Genomic DNA, 13,286 nt, shown 5'->3' with positions numbered 1-13,286 from the left:
ATGTCAGGGTTTCATTCCTGATGGATTCAAATGTAAATTATTGGAGTTGTAACTTTGCCAGAGGCAAATAGGTTTTTTTGAGGTACTCCTGTTTCCCTCTCACCACTGCTTTATATCACTGCTCCATTTTACTATTTCACCCCTTACCCATTTCTAGTGACCTTCATGTCAAGTAAACATTAAACTGCCAGTTGGACGACGATTAGTAATAGCGATCTGAGTGTCGAAACACAGATAGTTAGACCACATTTTTAGTGCTTTCAGAAAGGTGTGTTTTAGTTGTTTGTTAAGTGTAAATAATTGCATTCATATCCATTCATTTTTGAGAAAGCTAGCTTTTACACACTTTTTATGAAGAAAAGGTTTGCAAACAACTTCATCTGGCAAGTGGGTAACGTGTGGTGGACGTTGCCTTGAGAATGTAGGTTTTTCTCGTGGTGCTCCTGTTTTCCCCACTCGATCATTCCTTTAACGCTCCATTATCATCTCATCACTATTCATCATCTCTAATAACCTCGATGTTGACGAGATGTTGAGGGCCCCGCCAAACTGGGCACACGTACGGTGAGAAGCGACCATGCAATTTAATAACTGATCGTAATATCCACAGAGGTGTCTGTTTATAAAAAAAAAACATTTAAAAATGCGCTGAGGGCGGATGAGTGGTTCTGTTTCCGCATTTAGTTTTTAAACAGTATTTTAAGGAGAGTGAAAACACGTGTTTTCAGAATAATTATTTAGACATGAAAACATTTGAGGGCCTTGCATTACACCTTTATATTAATTTCTCTGCAATATACTGTTAGTTGTGTTATGTTGACGAGAAGGCTGCGTGCCAGTTCACAGCGAGCGTAGCACTTATAACATGAATACAGCCCTGACCAAGTGGGCACCTAAAGGTATATATACTTCTTGGATCGTTGCTGCTAATCACGGTGTGCAGTGTGCTGATGTGTGTCTTGTTCCAGGAGCAACTGAGGGTTGCGAAGGCCCAACAGAAGGAGCTGGCGGCACTGGCGGCAGACCGCGAGGCCGCCATCGCGGGGCTGGAGGCGAGGCTGGAGCGGAAGACGGAGGAGTGCGAGAGCGCCACGCTGCAGTTGGCAGCCCTGGCCTCGGAGAAGCAGGGCCTAGTGGACAGCCTCAGGGCCCAGCAGGACCTCTTCACCCGGCAGGTGAGGCACCCCGCGTCGAGAGCCCGGCCCAGGGCGATCCGGGGGGTGGGGGGCCCGAGCTCAGAGTCTTTGTAAGTGGGGATTATGACGGACACTCGTCTTGAACAGGTGGGTACTCCTGTTTCCCCCACTCTTTCTCATCTCGTCATCCCTTTCTGTCTCATAACAGTGTCCAAATTCTGGAAAAGTCTGAGAAACTCTGGTAATTTACTCGAAGTCCTGTTAATAGTCATGGAAATTCCCCAAGTGATAATTAATTTGCAGAGAAAATGTCATGCTTCAGTCTGCCATCACCTAGATTGTGAAAGAATTATTTTTCCAGATGTCATTTCATTGCATAGTTATACACACTATAAATAGGGACAAGATTATACGGTGGATTACGATTAAAACCGAAATAAAACTGGAAAGCATGTAAGAACACAGCATAACAGCGAAATGCAAGTCAATACACCATATAGCATTGAAATACAAGTTATATCATGGAATTAAGTAGTGTTTAACCAAAACTTAATTCAAATCATAAAAAAAGTATTCTTTTAATGGTTGAAATTCATGGAATGTCATTTACAGACAAAAAATTTACCTAAATGCATGGATCAGAAAAACTAATTTAATATTAAAAACCTTTAAACTACAAATGCTGTCTAATTAATTTTTTATTGTTTCATTGTTGAGATTGTATATGTTTTAGACTAGTATTATATTTATTACAAATTATTTTATTGTGAAAATGCAGCATATAAATTTTACGACTATATTGGTGGAGTAAGTATTACAAAACAGCTTTTATAAAAATAAAAACCCTAAAATCTTGACTCTTATATGTGAAATGGCAAATGCAAAGTTCTGTATGAGTGTTTTTATGGTTATATACATAATTATAGGCCAGCTATGGGACTGGTGGAGGTTGCATTTTCTTTATTTCTTTCAAATTACACTAGTGAAAATAATTAGGGGATCAGACAAGATGTGTTTTCAACAGCAGTATGAGTTACAAGCAGCATTTATTGACAGCCCATCAGAACAGGTGGCAGAATACAGAGGTGCCCACCCCCCCCAAACACTATGACTCACCCCCCCCCCCCCCCTAACCTAATGATGAGCCCCCCCCCCCCGAAATTTTTTATGCCATTTTCTCAATGATTTACTCAATTATTTTATAATATTATACTTTTTAAGTATTATATTTTATCACATTTTGCATTAATTAAAACTGATTTTCTAATAATAATTTTGGTCATATCAGGTAATATTTCCATCCTGAACCGACAGATGCCAAACTGCTTTTGTTGAGGAAAGTGCAGGGTTGCCAATTTGATTTACAAGATCCCTTTCAATTATAAAAGCACCAGAAACGTATTTTCACATTAGAAGGTATAATTATGTAAATTAATATATACATTTTTCTCGTCTTTTAACCACCCCCCCCCCCCCCCCCCTGAAATTTTAATGACGCAGTCTGCGTCGTTACCCCCCCTTGTGGGCACCCCTGCAGAATACAATGCTACTGCAACGTACCTTGGAAACAGCAACAGGACGCAGGATGTTGGTCATGTAAAGTCAAGAAGAAATCAAGGAAATTTTTTTTGCAAGTTTTTGTGGACAAAGACCTTTAAGAGACCTTTAACCCACATTAATTTTATCCAAACTTCACCTCTCTTTAAGTGAGAGTGGACCTTGAAATCATCTATTAGTTTAATTTACTGTAAGGTCAGTTTTGAGTATTTGTATCTAAAAAAAATTGTATTACATTGCACTGCATTTTTACATGTTACAGCATGATATTTACCGACAGGGTCCTGTGAGTAATCACTGAGAGGGGAACACTTGGGCAATTGATTATTTCATCCAGCAGAATGTGTGTCATGAAATTCTACAAACACTTACTTTGACAAGTGTCCAAAGCTATATTTTTAGCCCTGTTGAGTCAACGAGTGAGAAACATTACTGTGTTCATTTGTATTAAACCACCAACATTTTTTAAAAGCGTACATTTTTTTTTAGTGGCAAAATCAATACGAGAATCTAATGGTATAAAATATATACGTACCTCAATTTTTGAATATGTACTAGTTTTTATTCGCAGCTTTGTTTGTGTGGTAAACATAATTACAGACTTTAGTTTTTGCCCCATGGGTTTGCTATAGCAGATAACTTACTGTGATGTATCTCTAAACTCCATATTATGGAGCGAGGTGGCACAGTGGAGCATCTTATGACTCTGCTGTCAATGAGACACTAAGACAGTTTTTTAGTCATAACAATTTTTTGTCATTTAATATTTAAAATTTGGGTTCTTTAATGGAGTGCCTGATTTTAATATTGACTGGCTGTTGCATTGGGGTTTAGTATTGAATTAATTTTTGGGTGTGCCTTTTCTAGATCAAGCATAATATTTTTAAAATTAAATTTGCAGTAGTAAAATTTATTTTAAATTTAGTCATATAACTTTTTTTTCCAAATTTTGACTACATTTTAACTTAAGTTTATGTTTTTTCTCTAATTTTCAATTTTGAAATATTTAAATTTTTAAGGGCACACCCAAGTAAGTTTATAATAGTTCCAGTCAGTTAGCCTTCCTATTCTTCGCCAAATTTTCTTTGTTAGCCTCAGAGCACTCGTCTCCACAGGGGAATGCCCGCCTGTCCACAGCGTCCCGGTGTGCTGCCCATGTGATTTTTAGCAGCTGTCTTGCAGTTGCACCTCACCTCTTCATGTGATTTCCTATATAATATCTGCCCTCCGGACCATTTTTTTTTCTTTCCCAGGAGCATTTTTTTTGGTACCGCCCATGCAACCTGGTGGCAGTTCTGTAAGCTTCCAATGCTTAATTGTTTCATTTCATAATCACTCACTTTGTTCGTGGTCCAAGGCATTCTCCAAGATGGCTCTGGTCAGTGATGGTTGTTACTCGTGTTTTTCACATCTGTAATTTTATGGTTTTTTTTTATTTTGTGAGTCATCTCATTGTATGAGTGATGCATTTATTTTGTCACCTATTGCCTACAAAAGATTATTGTTGAGTGAAATGTTTTAATTATTGTAACTTTTTCCTGAAGAAGTTTATTATCTAGTTGTAAAAGTTAAAGACTCAATATAGTGATATCTAAGAACATAATTTTACTACTTTGTATATTATTAAATAATTCAATAAATTATGACTTCATTAGCATGTAATTCGGGTGCATCCTAGGTTTTGAATACATAAGAAATAATATTTAAGGAGAAATTTATAACTGTGTATTTGTAATTTTTTTTTCTTTGAAAAGAAGTTTCCAAATATAAAACCAATAATAGATAGAAATACAATTTTGTTATATAATTTATTATGTTAAGTTACTCTGGATTGATTTTACAATATTTAATATGCAGAATTTTTTTTCGTAAGCATGCTTTGTTCTGGCAAGGCTTCTGATAATATATTTCATAAGTATTACTTAAAAGTTAAAATAAATAAAAAAATCTCTTTATCTCTTTATCAAACAGGCAGCCATTACAGAATTATTTAAAACTGTAATAATGTGGTCAATAAACTCAATTTTATGTGTGATGTCTGCTTTAACCAAGGCTTATTATTAATATTAAAAGGTAAAAATAATTATTTTGGCATTTAAACTGTTGAAACCAATTTGGTGACAAACGGTTTCTATCGCTCATCCTTAAGAGGCCACTCCAGTGTTTCAGGGGCACTACGCAACCCGCGTTAACCTCTTAAGATTCAATGCTATTTTCATTTTGCTTATAACTAATTAACTAATATAGATTTAGAAATGATGCTTGCTTGATATGTAAGACAACGATGCTCTTATCAAAGCCCCTTTCTTCAAAAACGTGCTTAAATTATGGTCCAAACCTAGACAAAAAACTTATTCATGTTAGTAAAGATTAGTATAAAACAATAAGTTATGCACGTTTTTGAAGAAAGGGGCTTTGGATAAGAGCATCGTTGTCTTGCATGTCAAGCAAGCGTCATTTCGAAATCTATATTAGTTAATTAGTCATAAGCAAGATGAAAACCGCATTGAATCTCATGAGGTTAACGCGGGGTTGCGTAGTGCCCCTGGATCACTGGAGTGGCCTCTTAAACCCAAATGAATATATATTTTTGTCTCGACGGAGTGTAACGTCCGCGTGTGCCGCAGGTACGTGCCCTGGAGGAGCAGTCGGCGAGGCTGAAGGAGGGCCTGGCGGAGCGGGACGACGAGCTGGCGAACCTGCGCGATGAGTATGAGAGCTACAAGGTGCGCGCGCAGAGCGTGCTGCGCCAGAAGTCGCGCGGCGACGACGACGCCCGGTCCCGGCTCGGCCGCGAGGACCTGGCGGAGGAGGCGCGGCAGCTGAGGGGGAGGGCGGACGCCCTGCAGGCCCGGCTGGAGGAGACCAGGTCCTGTTCCCCACGCGCCGTCACCTCGCCATCGCTAGGGACCGGGAAAAATTCGCGGATTCATTTCGCGATAGGCTAAAACACAAACAGTTACACGCTCAGCGCTGCCTCTGCTATCGGCTCGCAACTCACCTGGACGACTCTGGGCCAGTGAGAAACAACCTGGCCGAAGCTTTATCGAATCACGGGCTGCTGCGTTGGGACGCCTCACAAGACAGCGGCCAATGAGTGGGTGGCATTTGACCGAGTGTACGTATAACTATGGAGTTAATCTTGCAGGTCATTGAACCCGCAAATTTTTCCGGTCCCTAGTCATTACTATTACTAGAGGGCTTTTCCTGTCTATTCATCTCGGTGGCGCTCATGCATTTTAAGTTGGCGACTCAAACAGAGATATGTTCAATATTTTATACTATTGGTAAATAGTGGAGTTGGACGGGATCCGGAAACTCTGGATAATTTTCGGGATATGGACCATTCCCGATCTTCAGGAAAAAATAATTTTTTTTTCCCTCTGGATAATACTTTGGAAAAACTATTTTTTTTTGTAAAAGTGAAAACAGTCGGTAAAACAAAATTTTATATTATAAAAAGACATTATATGCTTACGTTTTCATCACTATCTACTCATGTAACAGCAACTTGGCACATGTATTGTTCAGACAAAGCATTAAGAATATTAAGATATAAAAAAAAAACATAAGCCCTATCTGTGAAACATAAAATTCAACAATCATTAGTAAATGCTGTTAAAAATAAAAACTCTGATGAAATATGAGTATTACTTTTAACAAACGTAAACATCTTTACCCTATCTTTAGGTTATGTTAGAAAATGAACTTTATTAGAGCAGCAGTGAAAAATATTGCCAAACATGTGATATTCAAAATGATACAAATTCCGTTTCTAACAAAGAAACCGAAAGACGCCATCTTGGTTTCAAATATTCAGGCCGTCATTTTCTGTTTGATTTTCAGAAACATCAGAGTGATTTTAAGTTTTTGCAGTTGGTCATCGTGTATGATCAAAAGTAAATAATGGAAAATGAGAATGTGATTCAAAAGTGGATGTGATAATTGTTTACGGTAAATTTATGAGATAAAAATGTGTGGTTTCTAAATTTGGCATTGCAGTCAGAAGTGGTAAAGGTGATACTGGTGTGACATCAGCATGTATTTGGAAATTCTTCAAGAAATTACTTAAGAGCAGAATGCAATGCACTTGAAAAAGTTTTATCGAATCGAGTGCTGGCGATATAGCCACTAACAAAAGAGAAAAATTAAGAAGTTTACATGTTTAAGAATTAGTATTTCTTCACGAAAATTTGAAGTTGAATAGGGCATAAGTCATTTGTTTTAATTTCTATTATTTGTTACTTATTATTTGTCATGTGTCAGTATATTTTTATGAACTTGAAATCATTTGGACTGTTATTGTTAATGGTTTATGAGAGACATAAATACAGTAGAATCCCGCCGATGCGAACCCCCTCTGATGCGTCCATTCCGTTTATTTGAACTTTTTTGAGAAACCGTGTAAAATTTGAGCAGAGAAAGTCGAAAATTTGAGTAAAATCGGCTGAAAAACAAGTCTGTTACACTTTGTTGGGTGCTGTGTGTTCACGTTTATCTTGGCGAGCGCTGTACTATAAGCAGGCAGGCATACAAAAGACGGCTTAAAATTAGATACCACCCCTCTAGACTGTCCACGCTAGCCAATACCGGTAAACTGCGCGCATCACCTGATAGCATCTGCGCGCGCGTCTATTGCCGTCCCGGTCCCGTGCCTTTGTCTTGCGACTGGTCAGTGTGATCTTGCTCACTTGTGGATACGTTACTCTCGCTTGTTGATTTGAATTTCTCTTGGTTTTTATTAGTGATTGTTGACGACTTATTAAGCTTTGTTTCTTGGTTTGATTTTGTGAATAATTGTTGACGACACACGCATTTGTTTTTGGATTTTTCTTTATAAACGCAGTGTGTTGTGACTGGCGTTCCTCCCTGCACGCACAGCTCGCACTTGCAGTCGTCGTTGTCGGAGCAGGAAGCGCTGAGGGAGGAGAAGACGGCGCTGCTGGAGCGGTGTCAGGAGCTGGCCAGCAGCCTCGCGCAGGCTCGCTCCCAGGCCACCCAGCTCCAGGAGGCAGAGAAGAAGACGGCGCTGGACCATCAGGAGGCCATGCGGAACCAGAAGCTCCAGTACGACATGCTCACCCAGTGCTACAAAGTAAGACGAACTGCCACAGTGGAACCCTTGAAAAACATTTTCATCTTAAATAGCTGATCCTTAAACCTTATCATCTTAAATAGCTGACCTTCGTCTGATTCTCAAACCTTATCCTATCCTCTATGAAATAAAATACGTCTTAGGCTTACATTATCAGGGTGTACACATTCTGAAAAGGTCAGGTTAAGTTACTTTATTAAAACCTGAAAAGTTATGGAAGTTCCTCAGTGATAGTAATTTGAAGGGGAAATGTCAAGTTCCAGTGTGCCATCACACAGACCATTTTAAAACATATACAAACGTAATTATTTAGGTAGAATTCGGTAAATTTACAGTTACATGGCTGTTTCATAATAAGCAAATAGGCTTAAACAATACACAAATATTATAAACTGTAATTAATTAAGAGAGTACATTCATAAAACATAAGCAAACATAAAATTTAACCTGGAAAACAATTATAAACTGTAAAATGTTATCATCAAAGTTATTTGAAAATATCCATTGTAAGTTTCGATGATTTACCACATGTACCACAGTTAGGTTATGATGCCTGAAAATTATTTAAACAACTTACATACTGTATTACTGTTAAAACATATTATTCATAAAAACTTTAAGAAAAATTGGGGAAGGCACTGTCCTGCAATGCTACACAGTTAATCTTTATTTTTTTCCCTCCAGAAACAGATTGAAGACCTTGAGGCTCGGTTGCAAGATGAAACTGCTACCTTGAGGCAAAGGCTAGAAACTGCTGAGGAGAAGTTGCAGGGGCAGCAAGCACCAGAAGGTTTCGATGGACAAGTTCCCAAAGTGCAGAGCAGTGCGGACGGAAAGGCCTTTGACCCGTCAAGACCTGAGGTGGAGATGGCTCTACTCAAGAGGGAAGATGCTGAGGTAAAGTGCTTAGTCTTGAGTGAAGATGCCTTTTGAAGATTCAACCACAGCTCTTTTTGAGTCATATATTTATTTATTTAAAGGGCTAATTTTTGGTGGCAAAAATTGTTGGACCATTGTATACCACTTGCAGTGTGTAGTGTAATGGGCATTTATTCTCTCTTTCTAAAGCAATATTTCTACCATTACTGCTGTCCTTGTTTGGTGATTCACAGTTGCAGATACTCACCATAGATTTTAAAAGTTGCAGATGTAGCTTTGTAAAGTTTCAAAAAAATTACATTTTTTCAGTAAGGTAACAAAAAATTTTTGAAATATTTCTAAAAATTTATATTTTATGTTTATATGATAAATTTAAATTTAAATTTAACATACTGACAATTTTTTTTTAGTAGTTCAACAAAATCATCATGAGATTAGATGCAACCAAAAGAAACCATCTTCATTTCAATATTTGTTTAATGAAAACATTTTTTTAAAATTTGATATTAAAATTTTGGCTCCGTATAACCATATACATTAATCAGAGACCTGAAAATGGGGAAGTTATTTAAAGCCAGTATTATTTCTACAAAATTTGCAACCTAAAGTGAGATTCTTTTTTTATGTATGTTTTTATTTGAAAACATTGCCTTAAAAAAAAACCATAACCAAATGCTTGTATATAACTTAAATTATTCACATACCGTGTTTTATCACATAATCGTCGCACATTTTATATTAAAATCAAGTTTGAAAAGTAGGGGTGCGACGTATTTGCGGGAAAAAAATCTTTTTCTTAGGTAAAATTCTTCATAAAAACAGAACCCATTCATGGAAAGTACATTTATTTTTAAAAAAAAGTGGAGTATAAAAGAGCACGCAAAACAATTTATATTAATAAGTCATGCAACAAAAATCTTTCTTCAACTTTAAATAGAAAAACAGAATCTGTGACCCAAATGCGAGCCACTTGAATCTGTGACATGAACTAACGCATAACTATCGTCATAGTACACACTTACCACGAAAGAGTGCGGGCTATCAAATGTAGTCAACTCGGCACTCGACAGAGAGCTCGCGTTGCATGAATCGGCGAGATATAGATATTCTACTACGTGTGCGCGCTCTATACAGGAAGCAACATAACCAAACATGAATGATGCCAACTAGCGCTGACTACATTTTAATAAGTGTTACACCGCGGCGACGCAGACAAACAGATAAAGGTTATAACGTTATAACGTTTAAAAACATCTTTAAAAGAAAATTTACACATCAGACAACTTCGTATTTCCGTTACTTAAATAAGTAAGTGGTACGCTAATGTCCGAATAAATATTAGATTTCTACTTTAAAATACATAGTTTTATACGGAAAAGCGCTCGGAATATAGCAGCAGGACAAAAACATCATGCAACGTTTACGCGAGAGTTTTTTTATCCAAACTTTGATGCCCTAAAATATGGGTGCGACGATTATGCGCTTGCGATGATTATGCGATAAAACAGGGTATATTATATTTCGTAAATATCTGAACATACTGCATTTAAGGGAGGGTGCATTAAAAGTTCTTTTAGTGTTATATTTAGTTATAAGAAGATGGCATGGTGAACATTACAACATTGGCTTCTTTCACGTTTTGTGGTATTAACGAGAGTTTTCTTGTAAGCTTTTTGGTTACTAAGCATGATTTACACTGCCCCATTTAGAAACAGCAAGCGGCAGTTACAAAAAAAATTGAGTTTCATCACTGCAGCTGAAAGCAATCTTTATCAAAGTATGCATACATAGAAGTAAAGAATGCAGAGATAGATGGTGGTGGCCTAGGTGGGTGAATAATGGAGGGGGAAGGGATTCCCTTCGCTAGCAGTCGCATGAAAAAGGAGGGAATTGAAGTGGGAGGTACCGTGCGACAGACAGCATTAGTGCTCTATAGTAGCGGTCAGAATGGCATAAGTGTTGCACTTTGGATGCAGAGCCTGTAGTTTTCCACCAAATCTGTACATGTTTATGTGAGAGCATAAAAATCAAAGTGTCTGAATGTCTGGGTGTTGGAGTGGAAGAAGTACAAAAACAGTGGTGCAATAGGGTGTGTGTAGTTTTGCTAGTAAAATTAAATTTTCTACAGTTTTTATCTATTCATTTTTTTCCTACCTTTAACAATTTTTGAGATAGGTTTTATGAGAAAGTTATTCAAAAGTAACTTTTGCAAAATGAGTTCCAATTTGTTTATGATTCTATGTAAAATATGGACAAAAATTAGAGAATCTCAACTTGTATTATTTTTGACCTTACATATAATGTAATCTAATGGAATGCCTGAATTTAATGGTTACTGTTTCTCCTGTTAAGACATTTGAATTTAATAATACTAAATTCACTGTTTACATAAACTAAGTTTTTTTTAGAAAGAACAACAAATAATATGTTATGTTTAATATTTTAGAGTTTTTTTATAAAGCATAAAAAAAAACAATCAGTGAAGAAAAAATTTACAATTAGTTCAAACAAACCCCTAAGGTCATCAGAAACACATACGAATGTAAAGCAGAAAATGAAATAAATACTAATTAGTAATTATAGTTTATAAATTTACAATGATATTGTTCACAGTATTTTATGTCTTATGTTTTACATCATTATGTTTTATAATTTGGAAATTGTTCTAATTATTTAACCATATATTTATATATTTTTTTTTTACATAATAAAAGAAGTTCTCTTATTGTCATCAATAATAACTAAAATTCATTTACTATACTTAGTTTATTTGTTTGCGAAGGAATAGTATACCCATATTTGTTAATCAATATTAATATTAATCAGTTTTAACACTAACAAAAAAAATTTGTTTAAATTAGTGTATAGTATAGGAAATTGTAAATGCATCTATGCACATTATCTATGGCCAAGATCATGCAAAGAAAAAAGACATTAAAAATATCAAACTTAGTTTAATCAAGATTGCCCCCAAAATTATCTTTATAATGTAAATATTTCATCTTTACGAGAGAGTTAATTTGCAGACTGCAACTACTCTATGGCATCCGGTAAGATAAATTGGCAACAGGGGGGTTCTGCCAACTAACAGTGAAAAGTGCTATAACTATAACAGAGATTTTGTAATTAGAGCAGCTTTTTTATAATATTAGTTTGTGCTTTCTCAGCTAAAATTTCAACCATTATTTTCTTTTGATATATTATTTTAACTTTTTATTATTTACTGCACATTCTCAATAAAAAACATTTCTTATATACTGAATGTTGAAATTATGGAACGCTTAACTTAAGTGGCCACTGGGGTAGTAATTTTGAGAAACCATACTTGTGTAGTGTGAAAAGTGCTGAAAAGTTCAAAATGAGGGTGCCTACTGATGAAATTTTACTGAACTTGTTATTCTCAAGTTATGTGTTATCCTGAAAAATTTTCTTTTTCATTCAGGGGTCAGAGAGTACAAACTCAGTTTCTCCTAATCATCTGGTTTCAAGGGACCACCTTCATCATCCTGTTCCATTGGACAAGCTATTGGCAGCAACAGAAGAAGATAACTCAGGTTAGTATGCAAAACCCAAATAAGTGTACAATAGAAACTTGATTAACCGGGGTAATTGGTGGGGAGGGGGGAAGGTCAGCAAGGATAAACAAAAATTACGGATAATCAAATTCAAATGTATTTAAGACTAGTATTTCTTCTCACAGGCAATTCTAGTCCGTTTAATTGTCCATTCGTTTATACTTTTAATACGTAGTTTTTAGTTTTACTCCTTTATTCTCCCTTCCCTAATGTATTATTACACTTCGTAGGCTTGGTCTCCCCTCCCCCCCCCCCCCACCCCAATATGTTTAATTTTTAATTGCGAACCTGGTTAACCAAATGCCCAGTTAATCGGGTCATGGATAATCGAGGTTCTACTGGAGTTGAGTTTGAGTGAATATCAAAAAAAATTTCGAATTGAAGTAAAACTCGAGTATAAAGATACAGTGCTCACAAAGTTTTGTTCTAACTATTGAAAACTGCTGTATTTACCAAATGTGAGCTTGTGTGTTGAGTATCCATTCATACAGAGTTCTGATGCACTGTGGTATGCAGTGAAATTTTTTTATACTGGTTTTGATTTTTATCTCGTGAAAGAGGTCTTTGAAGTGGGACGAATAATATAGCAAACTTTTTTGGGGCTAGGAAATTCACTTTTGTTGTTGTTGTTGTTGTTATTTTAGCAATTTGGAAACTGTTTAATTGTAAAACTACCCACCATGCCCACAAACTGCATTACTTCTACCATTTTTTAACAGTGTTGTGTACTACCTCACCCTCCACATTGGAATGTGACAGATAACGCATGCCTGTCGCAGGTTTTTTTTAAAATTTTTACCTTTATTTTTCTCTTATTTTCTTTTCTGCTTTAGCTAAAATATGTGCCAGACTTCTAGCCTGTTGCATCTTTTAGTGAGACTGAGCCAAAGCAGACACTGTTGACAAGTCTCCTAAGTCAACAGCATGCAGTCTATAATCACACTCCACTCTTTTAGCAGATGCCTACCAAAAATGTTAATCAAAGCAGAAAAAAGGTTTTTGATGATTTTGGTTTATATTAGAGAGCATTGATCCCCGCTGTTT

At 36.4% G+C, this 13,286-nt stretch overlaps 1 protein-coding gene across 2 annotated transcripts in view; it reads left to right on the top strand.

Annotated features, from left to right (window-relative positions):
* Positions 1-13,286, top strand: part of LOC134531785 (GRIP and coiled-coil domain-containing protein 2-like) — an 83,375-nt gene that overhangs the window by 55,504 nt on the left and 14,585 nt on the right. For both annotated transcript variants that reach the window (XM_063367702.1, XM_063367703.1), the window contains 5 exons: positions 969-1,175; positions 5,321-5,562; positions 7,575-7,788; positions 8,473-8,685; positions 12,110-12,221. In XM_063367702.1, coding sequence (XP_063223772.1) covers positions 969-1,175; positions 5,321-5,562; positions 7,575-7,788; positions 8,473-8,685; positions 12,110-12,221 — 988 coding nt within the window. The remainder of the gene's footprint in view (positions 1-968; positions 1,176-5,320; positions 5,563-7,574; positions 7,789-8,472; positions 8,686-12,109; positions 12,222-13,286) is intronic.

Source organism: Bacillus rossius, chromosome 5 (genome assembly GCF_032445375.1).
Source record: "Bacillus rossius redtenbacheri isolate Brsri chromosome 5, Brsri_v3, whole genome shotgun sequence".
Taxonomy (NCBI): domain Eukaryota; kingdom Metazoa; phylum Arthropoda; class Insecta; order Phasmatodea; family Bacillidae; genus Bacillus; species Bacillus rossius.
The sequence above is the reverse complement of the archived record's forward strand: the minus strand, read 5'-3'. Positions and strand labels throughout refer to the sequence as shown.